The 17,937-nt window shown below is 43.3% G+C and overlaps 1 protein-coding gene across 1 annotated transcript in view; it reads right to left on the reverse strand.

Annotated features, from left to right (window-relative positions):
* LOC107697541 (leucine-rich repeat and fibronectin type III domain-containing protein 1-like protein) overlaps nucleotides 1-17,937 on the reverse strand; it is an 87,849-nt gene that overhangs the window by 47,009 nt on the left and 22,903 nt on the right. The window contains exon 2 of the mRNA XM_016498338.1: nucleotides 15,980-17,370. Within this exon, the coding sequence (XP_016353824.1) occupies nucleotides 15,980-17,358 (1,379 nt within the window). The 5' untranslated portion in view covers nucleotides 17,359-17,370. The remainder of the gene's footprint in view (nucleotides 1-15,979; nucleotides 17,371-17,937) is intronic.

Consider the following 17,937-nt stretch of genomic DNA (forward strand, 5'->3'; position numbering starts at 1 on the left):
CTGGCTGAGGAGCCGGAGCACCAGGTCCCTGTGCTCGCACAACTGAACCCGAGACTGTGCTAGTATAAGCCAATCGACAAAATAGTTGAGGATGCGAATACTCTGCTCCCTGAGGGGAACAAGAGCCCCCTCCGCGACTTTCGTGAAGACACGGGGAGACAGGGACAGCCCGAAGGGCAGGACCTTGTACTGGTATGCACGTCCCTCGAACGCGAAACGCAGAAATGGTCTGTGGCGCGGAAGGATCGACATATGAAAGTACGTGTCCTTCAGGTCGATCGCTGCAAACCAATCTCGGGGACGGATGCACCCGAAGATGCGTTTCTGCGTCAACATCTTGAACGGTAACCGGTACAGGGCCCAGTTCAAGACACACAGTTCCAAGATTGGCCGTAACCCACTGCCTTTCTTGGGTACAATGAAGTAGGGACTGTAAAACCCCGTATTCATATCGGCTGGATGGACCGGATCTATCGCATCCTTTGCCAGTAGGACTGCGATCTCCGCACGTAAGACAGGAGCATCGGCCGCCTTCACGGTCGTGAAGCGGATGCCACTGAACTTTGGGGGATGCCAGGCGAACTGAATCGCATAGCCAAGGCTGATGGTCTGCAGAAACCAGCGAGACGGGCTGGGTAGCGCTAGCCAGGCACCCACATACCGTGAAAGCGGGACCAACGGAACCACCGCCATACCCGCAGTGGGGCAGTGAGGTGGAACGCAGGGACCCAACTCGGAAGGCTTGTGAGCGGACCGAAGAGGGGTCTGAGTGTGCGGTGCAGCACTTACCTGGTTCCACAGTTTGGCAGAGGGTGTGTGCGGTCTGGAGTTGAACCGTCCGCGACCCTCCGTGCCCTCTTGGGACCCAGAGATAGTAAAAACTGCTCTTTTGTCGAGAATTTGGGTACCGTCGACCGTGATGGCCGACGGCAGGGAAAAACAAAACAAAAGATTCTCGACCCGGCCCTCCTCCGGGGGAGGGAGTGGTGCATTCACCATCTCCCGAAGAGCAGATCCCTCCATCTCTGGGTCGCCCGTCTCAGGGCTGCTTGCTCTTCCGCTTGCCGCCAGCTTTGGCGGGGGCCTGGATGGGCTGGACGGCCTGCCTACGCCCGGCTCCATGGCGCTGCTTGGGTGGAGGCTGCTACGGATGCTGCACGGGAGCGGGGGCGGACGCAGGGGGCCGCCCTTGGCGGCGAGCAGGCAGGGGCGCTCCGGCCAGCAGGCAGGTGGAGGCAGCAGCTTCCCGCCGGGGCAGGATGTGTCGAATTGCCTCAGTCTGCTTCTGTGCAGCCGAGAACTACTGGGCAAAGCTCTCGACCGCATCACCGAAGAGGCCGGTCTTGGCCACAGGGGCATTGAGGAACTGAACCTTGTCGGGGTCCCTCATGTCGGCCAGAAACAGCCAGAGATGGCACTACTGGACCACAAACGTGGACATCGCACGATCCAGAGAACCCGCAATGAACTTCAGTGGCGGTTCGGAGCTCTTTCAGAACTTCCGGATCGTGACCACTCTCGTGCAGGTCCTTCAGTGCCTCGGCCTGGTGCACCTGCAGTAACGCCATAGCGTATAAGGTGGAGGCAGCTTCCACGCAAGCCATATAAGCACCGCCGGTCAGACCAGACGATTGCCTACAGGCCCGGGAAGGGAGCAACAGGTCTTCCCGCCAGGAGTAGGCGGTCTTAGGACACAACTGCATCACTACCGAACGCTCCACTGGGGGGATCACTGAATACCCCCTTGCTGCACCACCATCGAGGGTGGTGAGGGAGGAGGAGCTAGAAGGCTGGTTTCTGGCAGTAAAAGGTGCCATCCACGACCTGGTGAGCTCCTCATGCACTTCCGGGAAGAAAGGCACCGGGGCGGGGCTCTAAGAACCAGCGCGAGCCACCCCGAGAAACCAATCATCCAACCTCGAGGGCTCGGGACGTGGTGGAGGATTCCACTCGAGCCCTATCCTTTCGGCTGCCCGGGAAAGCATAGCCGACATCTCTGGATCTGATTCAGGCATTGCCACTGTCCCGGAGGGCGGCAGCGCAGCCTAATCTTCCTCTCCAGAGAGCTCTCCCTCCGATACAGTGATTGTCATCCGGTCATCGGGAGGAGCCCCAAGGGATACCACTGGTACGCTCTTTGAAGAGGGCCCAGTGCGTTCCTTCGGCGGCTCGGCTAGCTGCGGAGCGCTGGAGGAGTGGTGGGCCCCCGAGGGTTGGTTCCCTGAGGGGTTTGCCACCACTGTAACCCTCAGACCGCCCGCGCTACTGCTGGAAGTAGTCCTCTCCTGGCTGCCGCCAGAACGAGCACTAGATCGCAGCAGAGACAACAGAACTCCTCCCACCTGGAGGTAGCGAAGCCTGGTCCGCAGCTCCGAGATGGTCATCTTCCCGCAATGGGAACATGACTCATCCACAAACGCCACCTCAGTGTGCTTCATGCCCAGACACGTGAGGCAACGATCGTGACCATCACCCGGCGCCAGGTGACGACCGCATCCAGAAATGCACAGGTGAAACGGCATCTTTAAAAAGACGATCCGTCGTCTTTACAAAGACGCACCCGTGTAAGCTCTTTTAGAGATAATTGGCTCTTTTAGGGAAATGCTCTTTTACGTGCACAGGGGAGAAGGCCGCTTGCAGCACGACAGGGGGTAGTGCAGAAGTGCGCAACCCACTCGACACAGGAACGACCACCGCTGAAGCGCAGTCCGCCAACACAAAAGCTTCCGAGAGCACGCTGAACTCGTAGTTCACTGAAGACACTGGTAGGAGCAGAACGATCTCGTCGCTCGGCTCCGAAGCAAAAAGCTGGTATGCGTTGCACTTGCTGCCTTTTTATGCTCACGCTGTGATCAGCGGCAGCTGGAAGTCATGACGTGACTCATAGTGACCGACTGAAAGGGAACTGAATTTTCAGCATTATTACTCCAGTATTCAGTTTCACATGATTCTTCAGAGATCGTTCTAATATGCTGATTTGCTGCTCAAGAAACATGTCTTCTTATTATCAATGTTGAAAACTGTTGTGCTACTTAATATTTTTGTAGAAACCATGATTTGATTTTCCTCATGAATCTTTGATGAATAGAAATTTCAAAGAGTTCAAAAGAAAAACATTATTTATTTATTTATTCATCATTTTCATGCATTCTTACTGAATAAAACTGTTCATTTATTGCAGTAAGTAAACAAACAAACAAATAAATAAATACATACATACATATTAAATAAATTATCTGAAATAAACAGATTCCCAGAAATGAATCAAACTAACCAACTAACATTGTTTTTAAAGGAAGTTTAAACCAAATTTGCTCCTAAATTATCTGAACGTGTCTAATACATTTGCGACCAGAAATGTTTAATGAAACTAGTCTAATGACATGCTATTTAAGAAATTAAAATTAGTTTAACATTAAAATGTATTACAATGTTACTTTTTAACAACTGATTATGAATATATCATGCACATATTCCAGTTGTCAGTTATTTTTTTAATATATTTAGCAATAATGGACCTCATTCATGAAACATTCGCGAAAATATAAGTGAATTTGGAGGAAACTTTTCAGAAAACTCTCCTGCAGATTTATAAACACTTCATAAACTAATGTCCGATCGATGGATGAATGAATGAATGAATTCATTAATTGAGTTATTGTGCATTGTTACAGTAAGTAATAGCACTGCCAGCAACAATGGTAACAGCGTAATTGCATTACTATATCACTGACAAGTTGCTAATCTTGTATGCACAAATACAGTATTTGGATGGGGATTTGTAAACCCGCAGTAATCTAGACTGCGGCCTGTAATCTACACTGATAATGTGCTTTCATCACAACCAGGCAGTGGTTCCGCACAGGGCCGCATTAAGACCTCACTGGGCCCCGGGGCTATGACTTACTGCAGGGCCCCCCATCATAATAATGATATATATAGCTTAAAATAGGATTTTTATCCAATCAAAATTTTTGATGCATTGCAATTTCATAATTCTTGTTACCAATTCCAATATCACAAAATAAGAAAAATACTAGCCTACGTAAAAACAAACTTACTGAAGACAAGTAAACAGTCATGAATTACAATAGAACAAAGAAATTGACCTACAAACACTTAAAGCACTGAATAAGAAATATTATATTGTATAAAATAAATAGACTACAAATAGACTGAATAATCATCACTGTATAAATTCAATATACATTATTTTACAAAAGCGATTCGGTCAAGACAGTGAGTGATTTTCTTTCTAATGTTTAATTTACATTATTGACACAAATAGCAACAGCAGCTATATTAGGCTGCTTTGGAGGAATAGTTCACCCAAAAATGAAAGTTATGTTGTTGTTGTTCAAAACCTGTATGAGTTTCCTTCTGCTGTTGAATGTAGACGTATATATTTGGAACAATACTGGTAACCAAACAGTGTCTGTGCCCCCATGACTTCAATAGTATGGAGAAAAAAACACTATTGGAGTCAACAGGGACCAGCAACTTTCTGGTGGTTATGAATATTCTTCAAAATATCTTATTTTATGTTGAGGAGAACAAAGAAATTCATACAGGTTCAGAACAACTTAAAACTGAGTAAATGATGACAGTATTTTATTTTTTGGGTGAACTATATCTCTTTAAAATCTCATCATATAATGCCAGGATAAAGCACATGCTTTATCTTTAAATATTAACGTTAATTTAAGACACAAATGACTGTGTTGACGAGGAGACAGGCATGTACGAGCAAGTGCGCTCCGCGCGTATCATAAAACTAACGCAGGCATTTGCCAAAATTAATTCTGCCACTGCTTAATGTCCCTGAATAGTTAAATTAGTTTTAAAACCACAGCGCTTAAAATGCGTTTAAATGACAAGCTTAGCCTACATCATGACGCGCAAAATAAATTTCTCAACCCATAAGCGAATATAGTCCTATAGAGTTATTTCAAACACAAAAAGCAATATACATCTATCAAGTTAATAATCAAACTAACCTAAAATCTGTGGGGATTGTGACGCTGTGTTGTTATCTGCTCCATGTGTCTGGTTTATTTGCGGTTCCACAACTCCCACTCCATCATCAGCTTTAGTAAAATAAACTAGCTGTGGATTTTAGTGACTAACTCATGTTTTCCCCTCTCTCCTCATTTTTTTCTCTCACTATTTTTTTTTAGAATAGTTGACATTTTTACTTATCAAAGATTGTTCTTTGCATGACTGTTTCTAGATTACACCAGAATGAACTGAAGAGAGGTAAATGCAGACATTAGGCGCAGCGATCACCTGATAGATATGCTACGTGCACAGTTCATTCAAAAGTAAAATATATAATAAATGCATTTCATTGGTAAACCAAATTCAAATGTGACTTTTTAATCTCGAATTGTAATGCATGGAATTTACGGAAAAACTCCACTAAATAATAGCGCTAAAAAGTGAGGGTCGTAGTGGGGCTTTGGTGATCGGCGCTACCGATGTCCGTCAATCTACTCCACAGCCAATCACGGGCCCCCTCCTTGCTCGGGCCCCGGGGCTTCAGCACCGCCTAGCCCAATGGTTAATACGGCCCTGGTTCCGCACTTCCATCGCAGCATAAAGAAAACCTGGCATGTGAAAGTGAAGAAATGGTGCAGATAACGCAGACTTCACGCTCTTTACCACTGCAGGCCAGAGATGCCCTTGCTGGGAGTCATTTAATCAGCTCATCAGTCATTCATGATGAATGGAACATTAGCCCTTCTCCGCTTCCCAGTTCACACATTAACCATCTGCTAATCAGGACTGATTGGGCACAACTACTCTTAAGTTCATCCAGGGAAACATGACCACAATGTATATGCTCCTCCTGAACGTACTCTTCCAGCACAGCCATCATCAGTCATTATCAGTATGTGGGCTGTGTTTGTTTGCATGTGCAATCTGGTTAAGATAGTTAAGAAGCCCAGTGGAAACATCCTATGCAGCATTCAGAGTGCAACACATGCTGCAGCTCTGCTAGTTAACATTAACTGTCAATTAACTGAACGAGTGAACAAAATATGGAAGGAACTTTATCCTTGTGCATAAACCGGAGAAGCTGTGTTAAGCCTCTCTGGTAGTCTTTGATGTTAGTCAATATTTCCTATAGATCTGAGCTAGACGTAGTATTAGCACACAACACTATTCCAGTGAAGAGAGAGAGAGAAAAAAAAACACTAGAAAAACTGTTTTGTTTTTTTTTGTCTCGCAATTCATATTCTTTAAACTGTGTAATTTGATGGACTGCTTCAAATCTAACAACACACACATGCACACACATTGGATTCCATGTTCCATGAGAGTCTCCGTAGGTTTTTATACTGTACAAAACTGTATTTTCTATCCCCTTACCCTAACCCTACACCTAAACCTACCCCTCACCGAAACCTTTCTGCATTTTTAGATTTTCAAAAAACTTAATTCTGTATGATTTATAACAAGGGTCTTTGCAGAAATATGGTATGTCAAAATAGATACACGCAATGTAAATGCAGACTAATACTAGAAAAAATATTTGCATCAATGTATATTTTAAATTCCATTCCAATTATTTGTAAAAGTAATGCCTTGTAAACAATCTTAAATGTCTCAAAGTACATCTCTATTCTTGCAATGGTTGAGCCGTTGCATACACATTACATCTGCAGTCTATTAGAAAACCCTAACTAATTTCAGATATTCAGTGATTTGATTCTTATCTGTCCATCTGACAGTAACATTAAAATGTTTAATTTTAGTAAACCTGAAGCTACAGTTATAGCAAATGTTATGTGTCCATCTCACAGTAAAATTATTATTTTTAATAAACTTGTAGGTAAAGTTCAGGTGAATGCAAATGTATGACTCCAAAATAATGATTCCCCTTCTCACGCTGCGTCAGAAAACGCTTTGGGAATTCTCCTGTGTGCCCACGCTCTGAATCGCATGTGATATCAGTCCAACGGAATGGCGAAATGTCAGTCGGGGTGACGTAAAGACCAGAGAGCTTAAAAGTGCATCCGAAACAAGCAACGTTAGCTTCTGTGTTTTCAGCAAGTGTTCTGTGTAGCCCGTGTGTTCTTCTCTGCCTGCGCTAAACTTTACGGGTGTGAATGCACACGGTCGTTGTGTTGTTTGTTTGGGAGTGGAGCACGCACAGTCTGCCCTCGAGGAAGCTGGTTGTGCATCGTGCTCCCGCCGGGTACACATTGAGTAGTGTGTCTGTGTTTGCGGTCTTTGCGGTTCCTGTCCCGCTGTTGCTGAGGCATGGCGGCGATTGGGATCACGGGGATCGCATTTGAATCTAGTGCTCTCTCTCAAGTTTCGGAAGCCCACGCTGTGGTCTCTTCCCCCTTCGAGTGAGTCTATGCTGCAGCTATCTTCCTCCAAGGAGGTTGATGTTGTTAGCATTATTGTGATGAGATTGAGGACTCGCAATCTCAATCTTTTGCATATGAAAAGCATACTGCATTTTAGATCGCTCCCTGCCCTCGCTATAATAAGGGGTGGGGATGCACACGATTTATGTGTGGTTTGTTTTGGAGAGGAGCACGCACAGTCAGCTCTCGAGGGGGCTAGCTGTGTTCATTCATAAATTAACCCTAAATGTGCAAGTGAAAATGCATTACCTTAGATGTTTAGCTCTTCTCCCGCTGGCATTTCTTTTCGAGGGAAGAAAGTTGTATGCAATGTAGAATCGAGTGGCTCGCGCATTGCCGAGGCAACGTGTGCATTACCCCGCAGCAAAATGACGCTGGGGGAAACTGAGCAGACGGGAGGTTTCTTTTTGTCTCTCTTTCCCCCAAACGTGTCCAAATGTATGAATTCGTTTGCAGGCTGTTATTCATGATTATTTTATATTGCATCTTATATTATAAGCAGACCATGTTGACTTGTCTGGTTTGTTTGGCTGCATTTAATTCTGAGGAATTAAATGATGTATATCCTTCTGGCTTTGAGAAGTTTATATATATATATATATATATATATGTATATATATATGTAAGTGACAGCACAGTGTTTACCTCTCTTCCTCCGAGGAGGTTGATGTGGTCAGCATGTCATTACTACACTTTTGAGGAGTTGATGGAGATTGTAACTAAAAGCGTGCCATAGCATTCTATCACAACCTCCATGTCGGGACCAACCGGTTCTCCCTGTCTCCACACCGAGGTGTTGAGAGCATGGGTTTAACCATTTTTCATTCCAGCTCTTCCGCCCTTATTTGCGAATTTTTCAATTTAGGGGGCTGAATGAGTAGGTTATAGGGTGATGTCTTAAGTGGGACTGACGCTTGCGGGCTATTTGTTCCCAGTGCAGCTTCACCCCTTAGGCCCCGACATTTTCCAATGCTGGACACAGGTCTCAGGGGCTGTTGGGTGGGAGCAGCCCCAGCCGTGTTCCAGCTCCTCATTCCGGGAGTGTCGCTTCTCGTACTTCCCCAGAAAATATCTGGAGTCAGAGCGGCGCTCCCAGCCGAAGGCTTCTAAGCAGGAGGCGGATCTGCGGACCATCATTCTCGCTAGAAAGTCTTCGACTAAAAGGTCCTGATGCCTATGGCCCAGGACTTCTGAGGGCGGGTCTATCTGGGGAAGAGCGGTGTACACCTCATCATACGGTGCCCGTCTCTCGTCAGTGCCCTTAGGAGATCACCGAGCTAGCTGCTCTAAATACACCAGAGGCCACTGGTTCCCATAGTAGATCATCTGGCAGCGTGGAAGCTTCTGTCAAATGTGTCTCATTGGGTCCTGCATACTGTAGAAAGATTCAGTTCGGGTCTCGTTCGCCTCTATTCAACGGGGTGTTTCCCACTCTGGTGGGCCCCGAGCAGGCTCTGGTCATGGAACAAGAAGTAGACACTTTCTTGAGGAAGGAGGCCATCGAGGTGGTCCCTCCTCTCGACAGAGAGTCCGGGTTCAACAACCGGTACTTCATCGTTCCGAAGAAGGATGGGGGGTTACGTCCGATTCTAGATCTACGTTTGTTGACTCCAGGTCATGTGGCACATAATTTGCCTGGAGATGCTGGCCGTGTTTCAGGCTCTGAAACACTTTCTCCCAGACCTAAGAGTTGTGCTCTCTCACCCCACACTTTCACCAAGTGTGTGGATGCTGCTCTGGCTGCTCTGCGATTCCAGGGTGTCTGCATACTCAACTACATCGACAATTGGTTGATACTAGCTCTTCAGAGCATATGGCGGTTCGACATTGTGATGTCGTCCTCGCCCATATAAAAGAGCTGGGGTTAAGGCTAAGCGCCAGGGAAAGTGTGCTTTCTCCACTACAGAGAACCACTTATCTGGGTGTGGTGTGGGATTCAACCACGATGCAGGCGCGTCTGTCTCCTGCTCGGATCGAGTCGATCCTCACAGACGTGAAGAGAGTGAAATAATGCTAGTCACTCACTGTCAGACAGTTTCAGAGACTGTTGAGTCTGATGGCAGCTGCGTCCAACGTGATACCTTTTGGCCTGCTGTACATGAGACCCTTGCAGTGGTGGCTCAGGACCAGAGGGTTCTCCCTCAGGGGCAACCTGCTTCGCATGATCAAGGTCATGCGGCGATGCTTACGTGCCTTAGACATGTGGATAAAACCTTGGTCCCTGTCACAAGGCCCAGTGCTGGGGGCTCCTTGTTGTCATATACGCTAACGACGGATGCCTCCCTCATGGCAGAGATGTTCACAAGTCTTTAACTTGGAGTCTGAGTCAAGTCTGAAGTCGAGAAAACTCCTTGAAGTGGATTGTGTTCACTTCATGGTGTGGAAATCTTCAGATGGTTCCAGTTAACTTCACGGTTGGTTCCGTTCTGGAGTTCCTGCAAGAACGATTCTTTGTAGGTTTGACCCCCTCCACCTTGTGGTGGCCATAGCAGCTTACCACATCCCTTTGGGTGGTCAGTCATTGGGGCCGAAACCCGTTGGTACATGTTTCTTTCATTTTGTGAGGCCAGGAGAAGTATGGTACTGCTCCAGACTCTCAGTTGCATCTGTCTTAACTGTGCTCGCCATGATTTCACACTAGACAGGCATTTGTCATATGGGGGTGTGGGCATTCTCGTTCCCAAAGCGTTTTCCGACGCAGCATGAGTTCCCGAAGAGGAACGTCCCAGGTTCCGTATGTAACCATGGTTCCCCCGAGTGAACGAGATGCTGCGTCTCGTTGCCATACTTCCTGCATCCTGTGAGCGACTTGCTTCAAATTATCGAAGCTAACATTGCTTGTTTCGGATGTGCTTTTAAGCACTCTGGTCTCTACGTCACCCCGCCTGTGACGTTTCACCATTTAGTTGGACTGATTTCACATGTGATTCAGAGCGTGGGCACACAGTGGTGTTCCCAAAGCATTTTCCGATGCAGCATCTCATTCCTTCTGGGAACCATGGTTACATACGGAACCTGGGAGGTTATTGAAGATGATGCATAAACAACAATTTTAACAATAAAATACAATATACAGACAGTGATGCATGTGCATCACAAATAATGTGCATAGTTCTTAACATAATATACATATACTGTAATTTATTCTTAATCATAATATGGTTAGTGTCTCTTAATATTATATAATATGTAGCTCTGCTTGACACATTTTGAATAAGGGGGTCCCTGCTCCATCGCCAAAGCCGTCCTTACCCTGAAAAACGTTGAAGACCCCTGATTTATAAGCTATTTTTCTCATGGGGACCCCTGTTTACTCTTCTTTACCGCACTTTGTTATTCTTCATTATTCCCATACAGCGGCTAATGAACCAGAAGTCTCGCACATTCACAGAAAAATGCTTACTTCCATATTGAAAAATAAAATGTCATTTTCTTATTCAAAAACAGACAAAAATATAATGTTGTGTGTGTGCGTGTGTGTGTGTGTGTGCATGTGTTTTTGTATAGAAATAGAAATAAGACTGCTACTGTATAACAAGGTGTTATATGTAAGGGACTGGAAGAGTAAAAATGACAGTTATTTATGTCTGTTATGGCTCATTATGCTAGCATTCTGCCCAAAATAGAGCGGTAAGATCACATTTATTTCAATGAATTATATATCAGCATTTATTTGCATTTATTAGCATTTATTTATTAATTATTTTTAATTAATTACACACAGAGAGATAGAGAGAGAGAGAGAGAGGAAAGGTGTGTGTGTGTGAATTACAAATTTCTTCAAAAACAATCATTTTACCCCTTGTTGCTGAGAAAAATAATGTAGAGATTCAGTATCAAACCTGTTTTATTAACAAAATTGCAGTGCTGTGTGCATATAGAACAGGGATTAAACTGACTTGGAACTACCTGTGCATTAAACAGTTTTAATGCATACCTGCCAGCCAATCAGAATTGAGTATTCAGACAGACCATGGCATACATTTTAATATTCATATACCAGGTGCATAGTCTTTACACAGTGGAGGTTATATAACAGGCTACTCATGCGATCAGTGCAGGTGCTGCAGGTGTGCTCAATTATTTTGGAGCAACCAGGACATCTGGGTCCAGTCAAATATCTGCATATGCTAGTTTTAGTTGGAACATTTTAATTTCAATAATTCAGTCCCTGCGTTACTAATAATTGAGCTAATTTTGGGGAAAACACACTCTTGTTAATGGTGGGTTCATGAAAAATATACAATAAAATCCATATTACCTGGAGTAAAAGTGGCTCTACAAATAAATGTGTCCTTTTCTCCACTGAAAAGAGCTTTTGGTACAATCACGCAGCTATTGAACACAAGGGGGTACGAGACAGGCAGGTTGCACCAACCATCTGTCCCACTGTTTGAATAACAAGCACATCCACCTTTTTCATCCAAAGGCACAATTTACATTGCCTGGTTTTAAAGCACACATGTTCTGATCTAATTAAGGTATCAGGGAAGCTCTGGACTTTGCTTTTGTCTGTCTGTGAAGTGGATAATTGCTGTATTGCTTTAAAAGCATCTGCTGGGGGCCCAGTGAAAATAAAACCCTGAATTTAACGGCGCTGGTTTAATATTCATTAAGAAAGCAATTAGCAGATTGCTAAGAGTAAAACTGTCCTGCCATTTGTATTAGCAGAACACCCATCCATCACTGTGTTGGGAGGTAACTAATTAAAAGTAGCAAAGCTACTTACTTCACTTCATTTTCAGTTGCATAAAAGTGCTCAGCTGTTTATAAAGTAGTAGTTTCAGTCTTGCCAGTAACTTTTTTTTTTCGCCCACCCACCCACCAAACAAGCAGCAATTTGGAATTAGTTGTTTAGTTATAATATTTACAGGCAGTGTTATTTTGTTGTTATTTATATATAATATCATTTTTTTTTTTACTTAAAGTTTTAGTAATTTGGTTATGTGCTTTTGTCATTTTTTTTAATAATATAATTATAATAATTTTGCAAAGCTTCTTCGTTCAAACATGCCTGAATGTTATACTGACACTTACTGGCCTGGATGAATATCTAATGAATTTCTATCTAATCAAAAATATCTATCATCCATCCATCCATCCATCAACTATCTACCCTTCCTTCCATGTTTGTCCATCCATCCATCCATCCATCTATCGATAATTCCCTCCCTCCATCCATCCTTCCATCTGTATGCAGCATGTCCGTCCATCCCTCCCTCCCTCCCTCCATTCAACTTCAAGATTTTTTTTTTTTACATTCTACTTTTAATTAATACTCAGTTGCAGGAACTGACTTTACATTTTAAAGGCATTAATTTACTTCAGTGAATGATGCACTACTTTGGTAAACACTTTTAACCCTGGTAATGCATTTAACACATTATTAAAGTGAAGTTTACCTTACAGTGTATTACAAGAAATCAGATCCCGGGCTCTGTGTTGCCTATATTCATCATATTCATACTTGCATATCTACAGTAAAGTCATATAGACAGCGTTTTATTTAGGGGATAAAAAATGCCTAAAGAAATGTGTTCTGGTTCAGAGAGTTCTTGTCCCCTCCAGCTGTCCTAGTGTGAAAAGAAACAGGAACCTATTTTGATATGTCTGTCTCTGTTTGTCTGTTCTTTTGGAGAGGCTGTTCGAGGTGTTACTCTGAGCTGTCAGTGGTACATTGACTTCCTGTGGCATCCTGTCAGAAGGAAGTGTGGCCAATATTATCACTGATAATAGAGCACAAGTACCTTTCTAGATCCAGCATAGTCTTTATATATTGTTAGCTGTTCATGTAGACTAAATGTGTTTACTCCTAACATGACATTGGCTTTAACAGAGAAATACATTACAATCTATATGCATACCCTAGAAATAACCTATTGACATGCTTATTCAGTCAGATGGAGCAGCATTCTAGAGATTTGGTTAAAAGGTCACAAGAGAAAATAAAAAAGCTTAAGCAAAAGTGACTGGATGCCTGTTTTAGAATCAATCGCTGTGCTTTAATGTGCATGAGATTTGGCAATCTGGACTTCTCCTTGGGATGACCCAGTTTCTTAGAGTTTTACACTAATTCACTCTTAAAGGTACAGTTCACCCAAAAACTAAAATTCTGTTATCATTTACTCACATTTATTTAAATTATGATTACCCTGCAGATGATTTGTAAACTAATACATTGTGATGTTTGCACCAGATAACCAGCTCCATATCTATGGCCTTTCTGATGTAGTAAACTTGCTTGGTAGCTCACCTTGTGCAGCATTGCACTTGAGATGCACAGCGCTCGGGTATGAGTTCTGTGAAACACGAGTCAATATATAAGAGCTCAAAGACTTGTAGAGGCATTCTAAAATGTCATGGTTGCTTCAGCAAATGTGTTTCATCTAACATTTGCTGTTGCTAACACTATTGGCTAAGTTTAGGTAGGATTTAGTGTAGGTTATTTTCAAATGCAATGGAGCATTATTTTTTTTTCCTCCACTCACCAGACGTTTCATTTTCTAACTGCTTTGTTATGTACAACAACCAGCTTTATAAAATGTTAATAAAACTAAACATTGTTTTAGCACCACTCACTGGACATTTTACTATTAAAGTGTCGTGAAACGTGCAAAAAACTATCTAATATTATGTGCTGAAAAATGTGATTTTATTTTTTTTTTTTTTTTACCTCCCCCCCCCTTTTTTTCTGCTGTCCTAGTGTGAAAAGAAACAGGAACCTATTTTGATATGTCTGTCTCTGTTTGTCTGTTCTTTTGGAGAGGCTGTTCGAGGTGTTACTCTGAGCTGTCAGTGGTACATTGACTTCCTGTGGCATCCTGTCAGAAGGAAGTGTGGCCAATATTATCACTGATAATAGAGCACAAGTACCTTTCTAGATCCAGCATAGTCTTTATATATTGTTAGCTGTTCATGTAGACTAAATGTGTTTACTCCTAACATGACATTGGCTTTAACAGAGAAATACATTACAATCTATATGCATACCCTAGAAATAACCTATTGACATGCTTATTCAGTCAGATGGAGCAGCATTCTAGAGATTTGGTTAAAAGGTCACAAGAGAAAATAAAAAAGCTTAAGCAAAAGTGACTGGATGCCTGTTTTAGAATCAATCGCTGTGCTTTAATGTGCATGAGATTTGGCAATCTGGACTTCTCCTTGGGATGACCCAGTTTCTTAGAGTTTTACACTAATTCACTCTTAAAGGTACAGTTCACCCAAAAACTAAAATTCTGTTATCATTTACTCACATTTATTTAAATTATGATTACCCTGCAGATGATTTGTAAACTAATACATTGTGATGTTTGCACCAGATAACCAGCTCCATATCTATGGCCTTTCTGATGTAGTAAACTTGCTTGGTAGCTCACCTTGTGCAGCATTGCACTTGAGATGCACAGCGCTCGGGTATGAGTTCTGTGAAACACGAGTCAATATATAAGAGCTCAAAGACTTGTAGAGGCATTCTAAAATGTCATGGTTGCTTCAGCAAATGTGTTTCATCTAACATTTGCTGTTGCTAACACTATTGGCTAAGTTTAGGTAGGATTTAGTGTAGGTTATTTTCAAATGCAATGGAGCATTATTTTTTTTTCCTCCACTCACCAGACGTTTCATTTTCTAACTGCTTTGTTATGTACAACAACCAGCTTTATAAAATGTTAATAAAACTAAACATTGTTTTAGCACCACTCACTGGACATTTTACTATTAAAGTGTCGTGAAACGTGCAAAAAACTATCTAATATTATGTGCTGAAAAATGTGATTTTATTTTTTATTTTTTTTTACCTCCCCCCCCTTTATTTCACTGTATTTTGCCCAAGGTTGTGAGGTTGTGAGATGGATACTAATTCACAGTCGTCCCCAGCACCAAGACTAATTAAACATAGTCTGTGAATGAGTAGATATCACAATGTGTGTGGATTGTAACCACTAGCAAAGACAAATTAGCCTGGTTTGTGCCCACCTCTCCCAGCACAGATTTTGTTTTTGCTCGTTCATGTCAAAAATAATCATCTGTTAGTGTGACCATAGAGTCATCCTCTCTGATATTTCTGTCTTCTTTCATGAATAGGATTTCTGAGGCTCAAAAGAACATTGTGCACAAACACTTTGAATTTTGGATATCCCACAGCTTTAGAAAGTGCTCTGGGAATGCATGGCCCATAAACAGAGCAACTTCTGACAGATGAAGCAAAGATTTTCTCTTTTATTATGACAAAGGCATACTGCGGTGGAATAAAGCGGAAGTTTCTCCAGTCATTTTTTTTTTTTGTTGTTGTCATTCTGAAACCTGAAGCATAAGGCAGGTCCACGGAGATGAAGGCCATTGATTGTTGCTTTAAATAATAGAGTAAATAAACAGCAGTAAACAGAAGCAATATTTAGAGTGAGTCCCAGCAGTAATATCAACGGAGATTGGTACTTAACAACATGTACAACATGTAATTATAATAAACTTATATAGTAGGCTGGATATGTTATTGGATATGCAATTGCACCATAAGAGCCTTGCTACGCTAGCACAACCAGTTGCACTACTATACACGTAATTCAATTTTCAATTCACAAAACAATAAGGCTTCTTACCTGTAGACCAAAGTGTCATCTGCCGAGCTGTTGTACTGAACCTGATACATCCTGATTCCAGGGAAATGTTGTTGTGAAGGCCACCTGATGAGTGCAGAATTTGCCATGAGTTCAGCAAGTACCACCTTCCTCTCCTGAGACCTGGTCTCATTGCTTACGGATGAAGTCGACTTTGCGGAGGTTAGAATATCGGATGGTCCTGGATCAGGTTCTCGGATTCGGTTAGTGCTGTTAGCTAAGTGTGGCAGCGGGTTGACCACCAACTCCACCGTGCCTGTAGATTCCCCCGCGGCATTAGATGCAATGCAGGTGAAGACTCCTGTATCCTTCAATGAAGTGATGTTGATCTCCAGGCTCCCATTGCTAAAGCTTAAAGTACGGGAGGTGTTAGCAATTAGACGGCCCTCTGGGGATATCCAGTGAACGTCTGGGTCTGGGTCCCCATTGGCCTTGCATTTCAGACTGATGGGCTGGCCCTCCATGGCGAAGGTTTTGGGAGATTTCCTTGTAATCACAGGGGGATCACAGATGAACTCCTCCTCTGGGATAGTCCAAAAGTACTTTGCCGTAAGGTCTGGTGGTGACGCGCAAGTTTCCAGGTCATCCTCCCTCGTTACCCTCCTTAGCCAGAGTAGCTCACAGTTACAATGTAGTGGGTTCCCTCCAAAACTTAGGACGAGGGAGGAAAGGGGTGATCCTTTTGACTTGGCATAAACTGGTATCCTAAGGAACAAGGGATCAGGGGGTATTTTCTTTAGCTTGTTGGATGTCATATCCAAACGGGCTAGTTTGTGTAGGTTCGAAAAGACTCCTAGAGGGACGTTCTCTATGAGGTTATGGTCCATGTTGAGAGTGTTCACATTGGTGAGGCGTCCTATAGTCTCCCACGGGATGTCCACCAGATTATTGTACGAGAGATCCAGGTCCTCAAGAGTCCCCAAAAAGTCATCAAATGCATGTGGGGAGATGTTGTGCAGTTGATTGTTGGCAAGGATAAGGTGCCGGAGGTTGGTGAGTCCTCGGAAGTGGTTGTCCGTGATGACGTTCAGGCGGTTGCTGTCTAGGTGCAGCGCACGCAGCCGCTTAAGATCGGCAAAAGTGTAAGGCATAATCTGGCTGATGGTATTGCGGGACAGCGTCAGGTGCAGGAGACTTGTCATGTTTGCGAAGTCCCTCCTCCTTACCGACGTGATGAAGTTCTCAGTGAGACGCAGCTCTACTGTACGCCGGTCAATGACTGTTGGCACAAAAAGCAGGCCGGTCTTGGCACAGAGGATGGCTAGAGATGGCGACAGGTTCTGGCACATGCAACGCTTGGGGCACAGCTGTCCCGACGCAGACACAGCCAGCACCAGCAGGGAGAAGATCAGCCACTCCATCTCTCGGGGGAACTGCAAACAAGCAAACACAGTGTGCCAGTGTGATGACATGTAAATGCACTCTCCACTTGAACGTTCAAAGCCAATAACTTTGAAAAAAACACACTGACACTGTATTGGATGGATAGCCATAAACAACATCATGCTGTTGACAGTGGCCTAGAGCTAGGACAGCAGTTTGTAAAGTATGTTTAAGTCGCTCTTGGGCTCCATATACAAATCCTCACTCAACCCTCATGTTCTGTTTGTGGTCGTTGAAATTCCAAGGTGCATTTAATACCTTGAAAAATGTACCTAACATTGAAGTATCTGGTTGATACTTCATGACTTTTTCTAGTCTAATTTGAATTGATTATAAACAAAATGTCAAGGTTCAGCTGTACTGCATAATACACGTTATATCGCTTGGGGTCTTAGAGAGCGCTGATATAAAACATGTGATGTAAAAAACATAAAAAATAATGATTAAAAAAAACACATTTCAGTCACACTTTATTTGAATGTCAATTTCTCGCTATTACGATTTTTGTCTTAATAAACAACTAATTTGCTGCATATTAATAGTTAATAAGGTAGTTG

The sequence above is a fragment of the Sinocyclocheilus anshuiensis genome, unplaced genomic scaffold (genome assembly GCF_001515605.1).
Source record: "Sinocyclocheilus anshuiensis isolate Anshui unplaced genomic scaffold, SAMN03320099.WGS_v1.1 scaffold1902, whole genome shotgun sequence".
Classification (NCBI taxonomy): Eukaryota; Metazoa; Chordata; class Actinopteri; order Cypriniformes; family Cyprinidae; genus Sinocyclocheilus; species Sinocyclocheilus anshuiensis.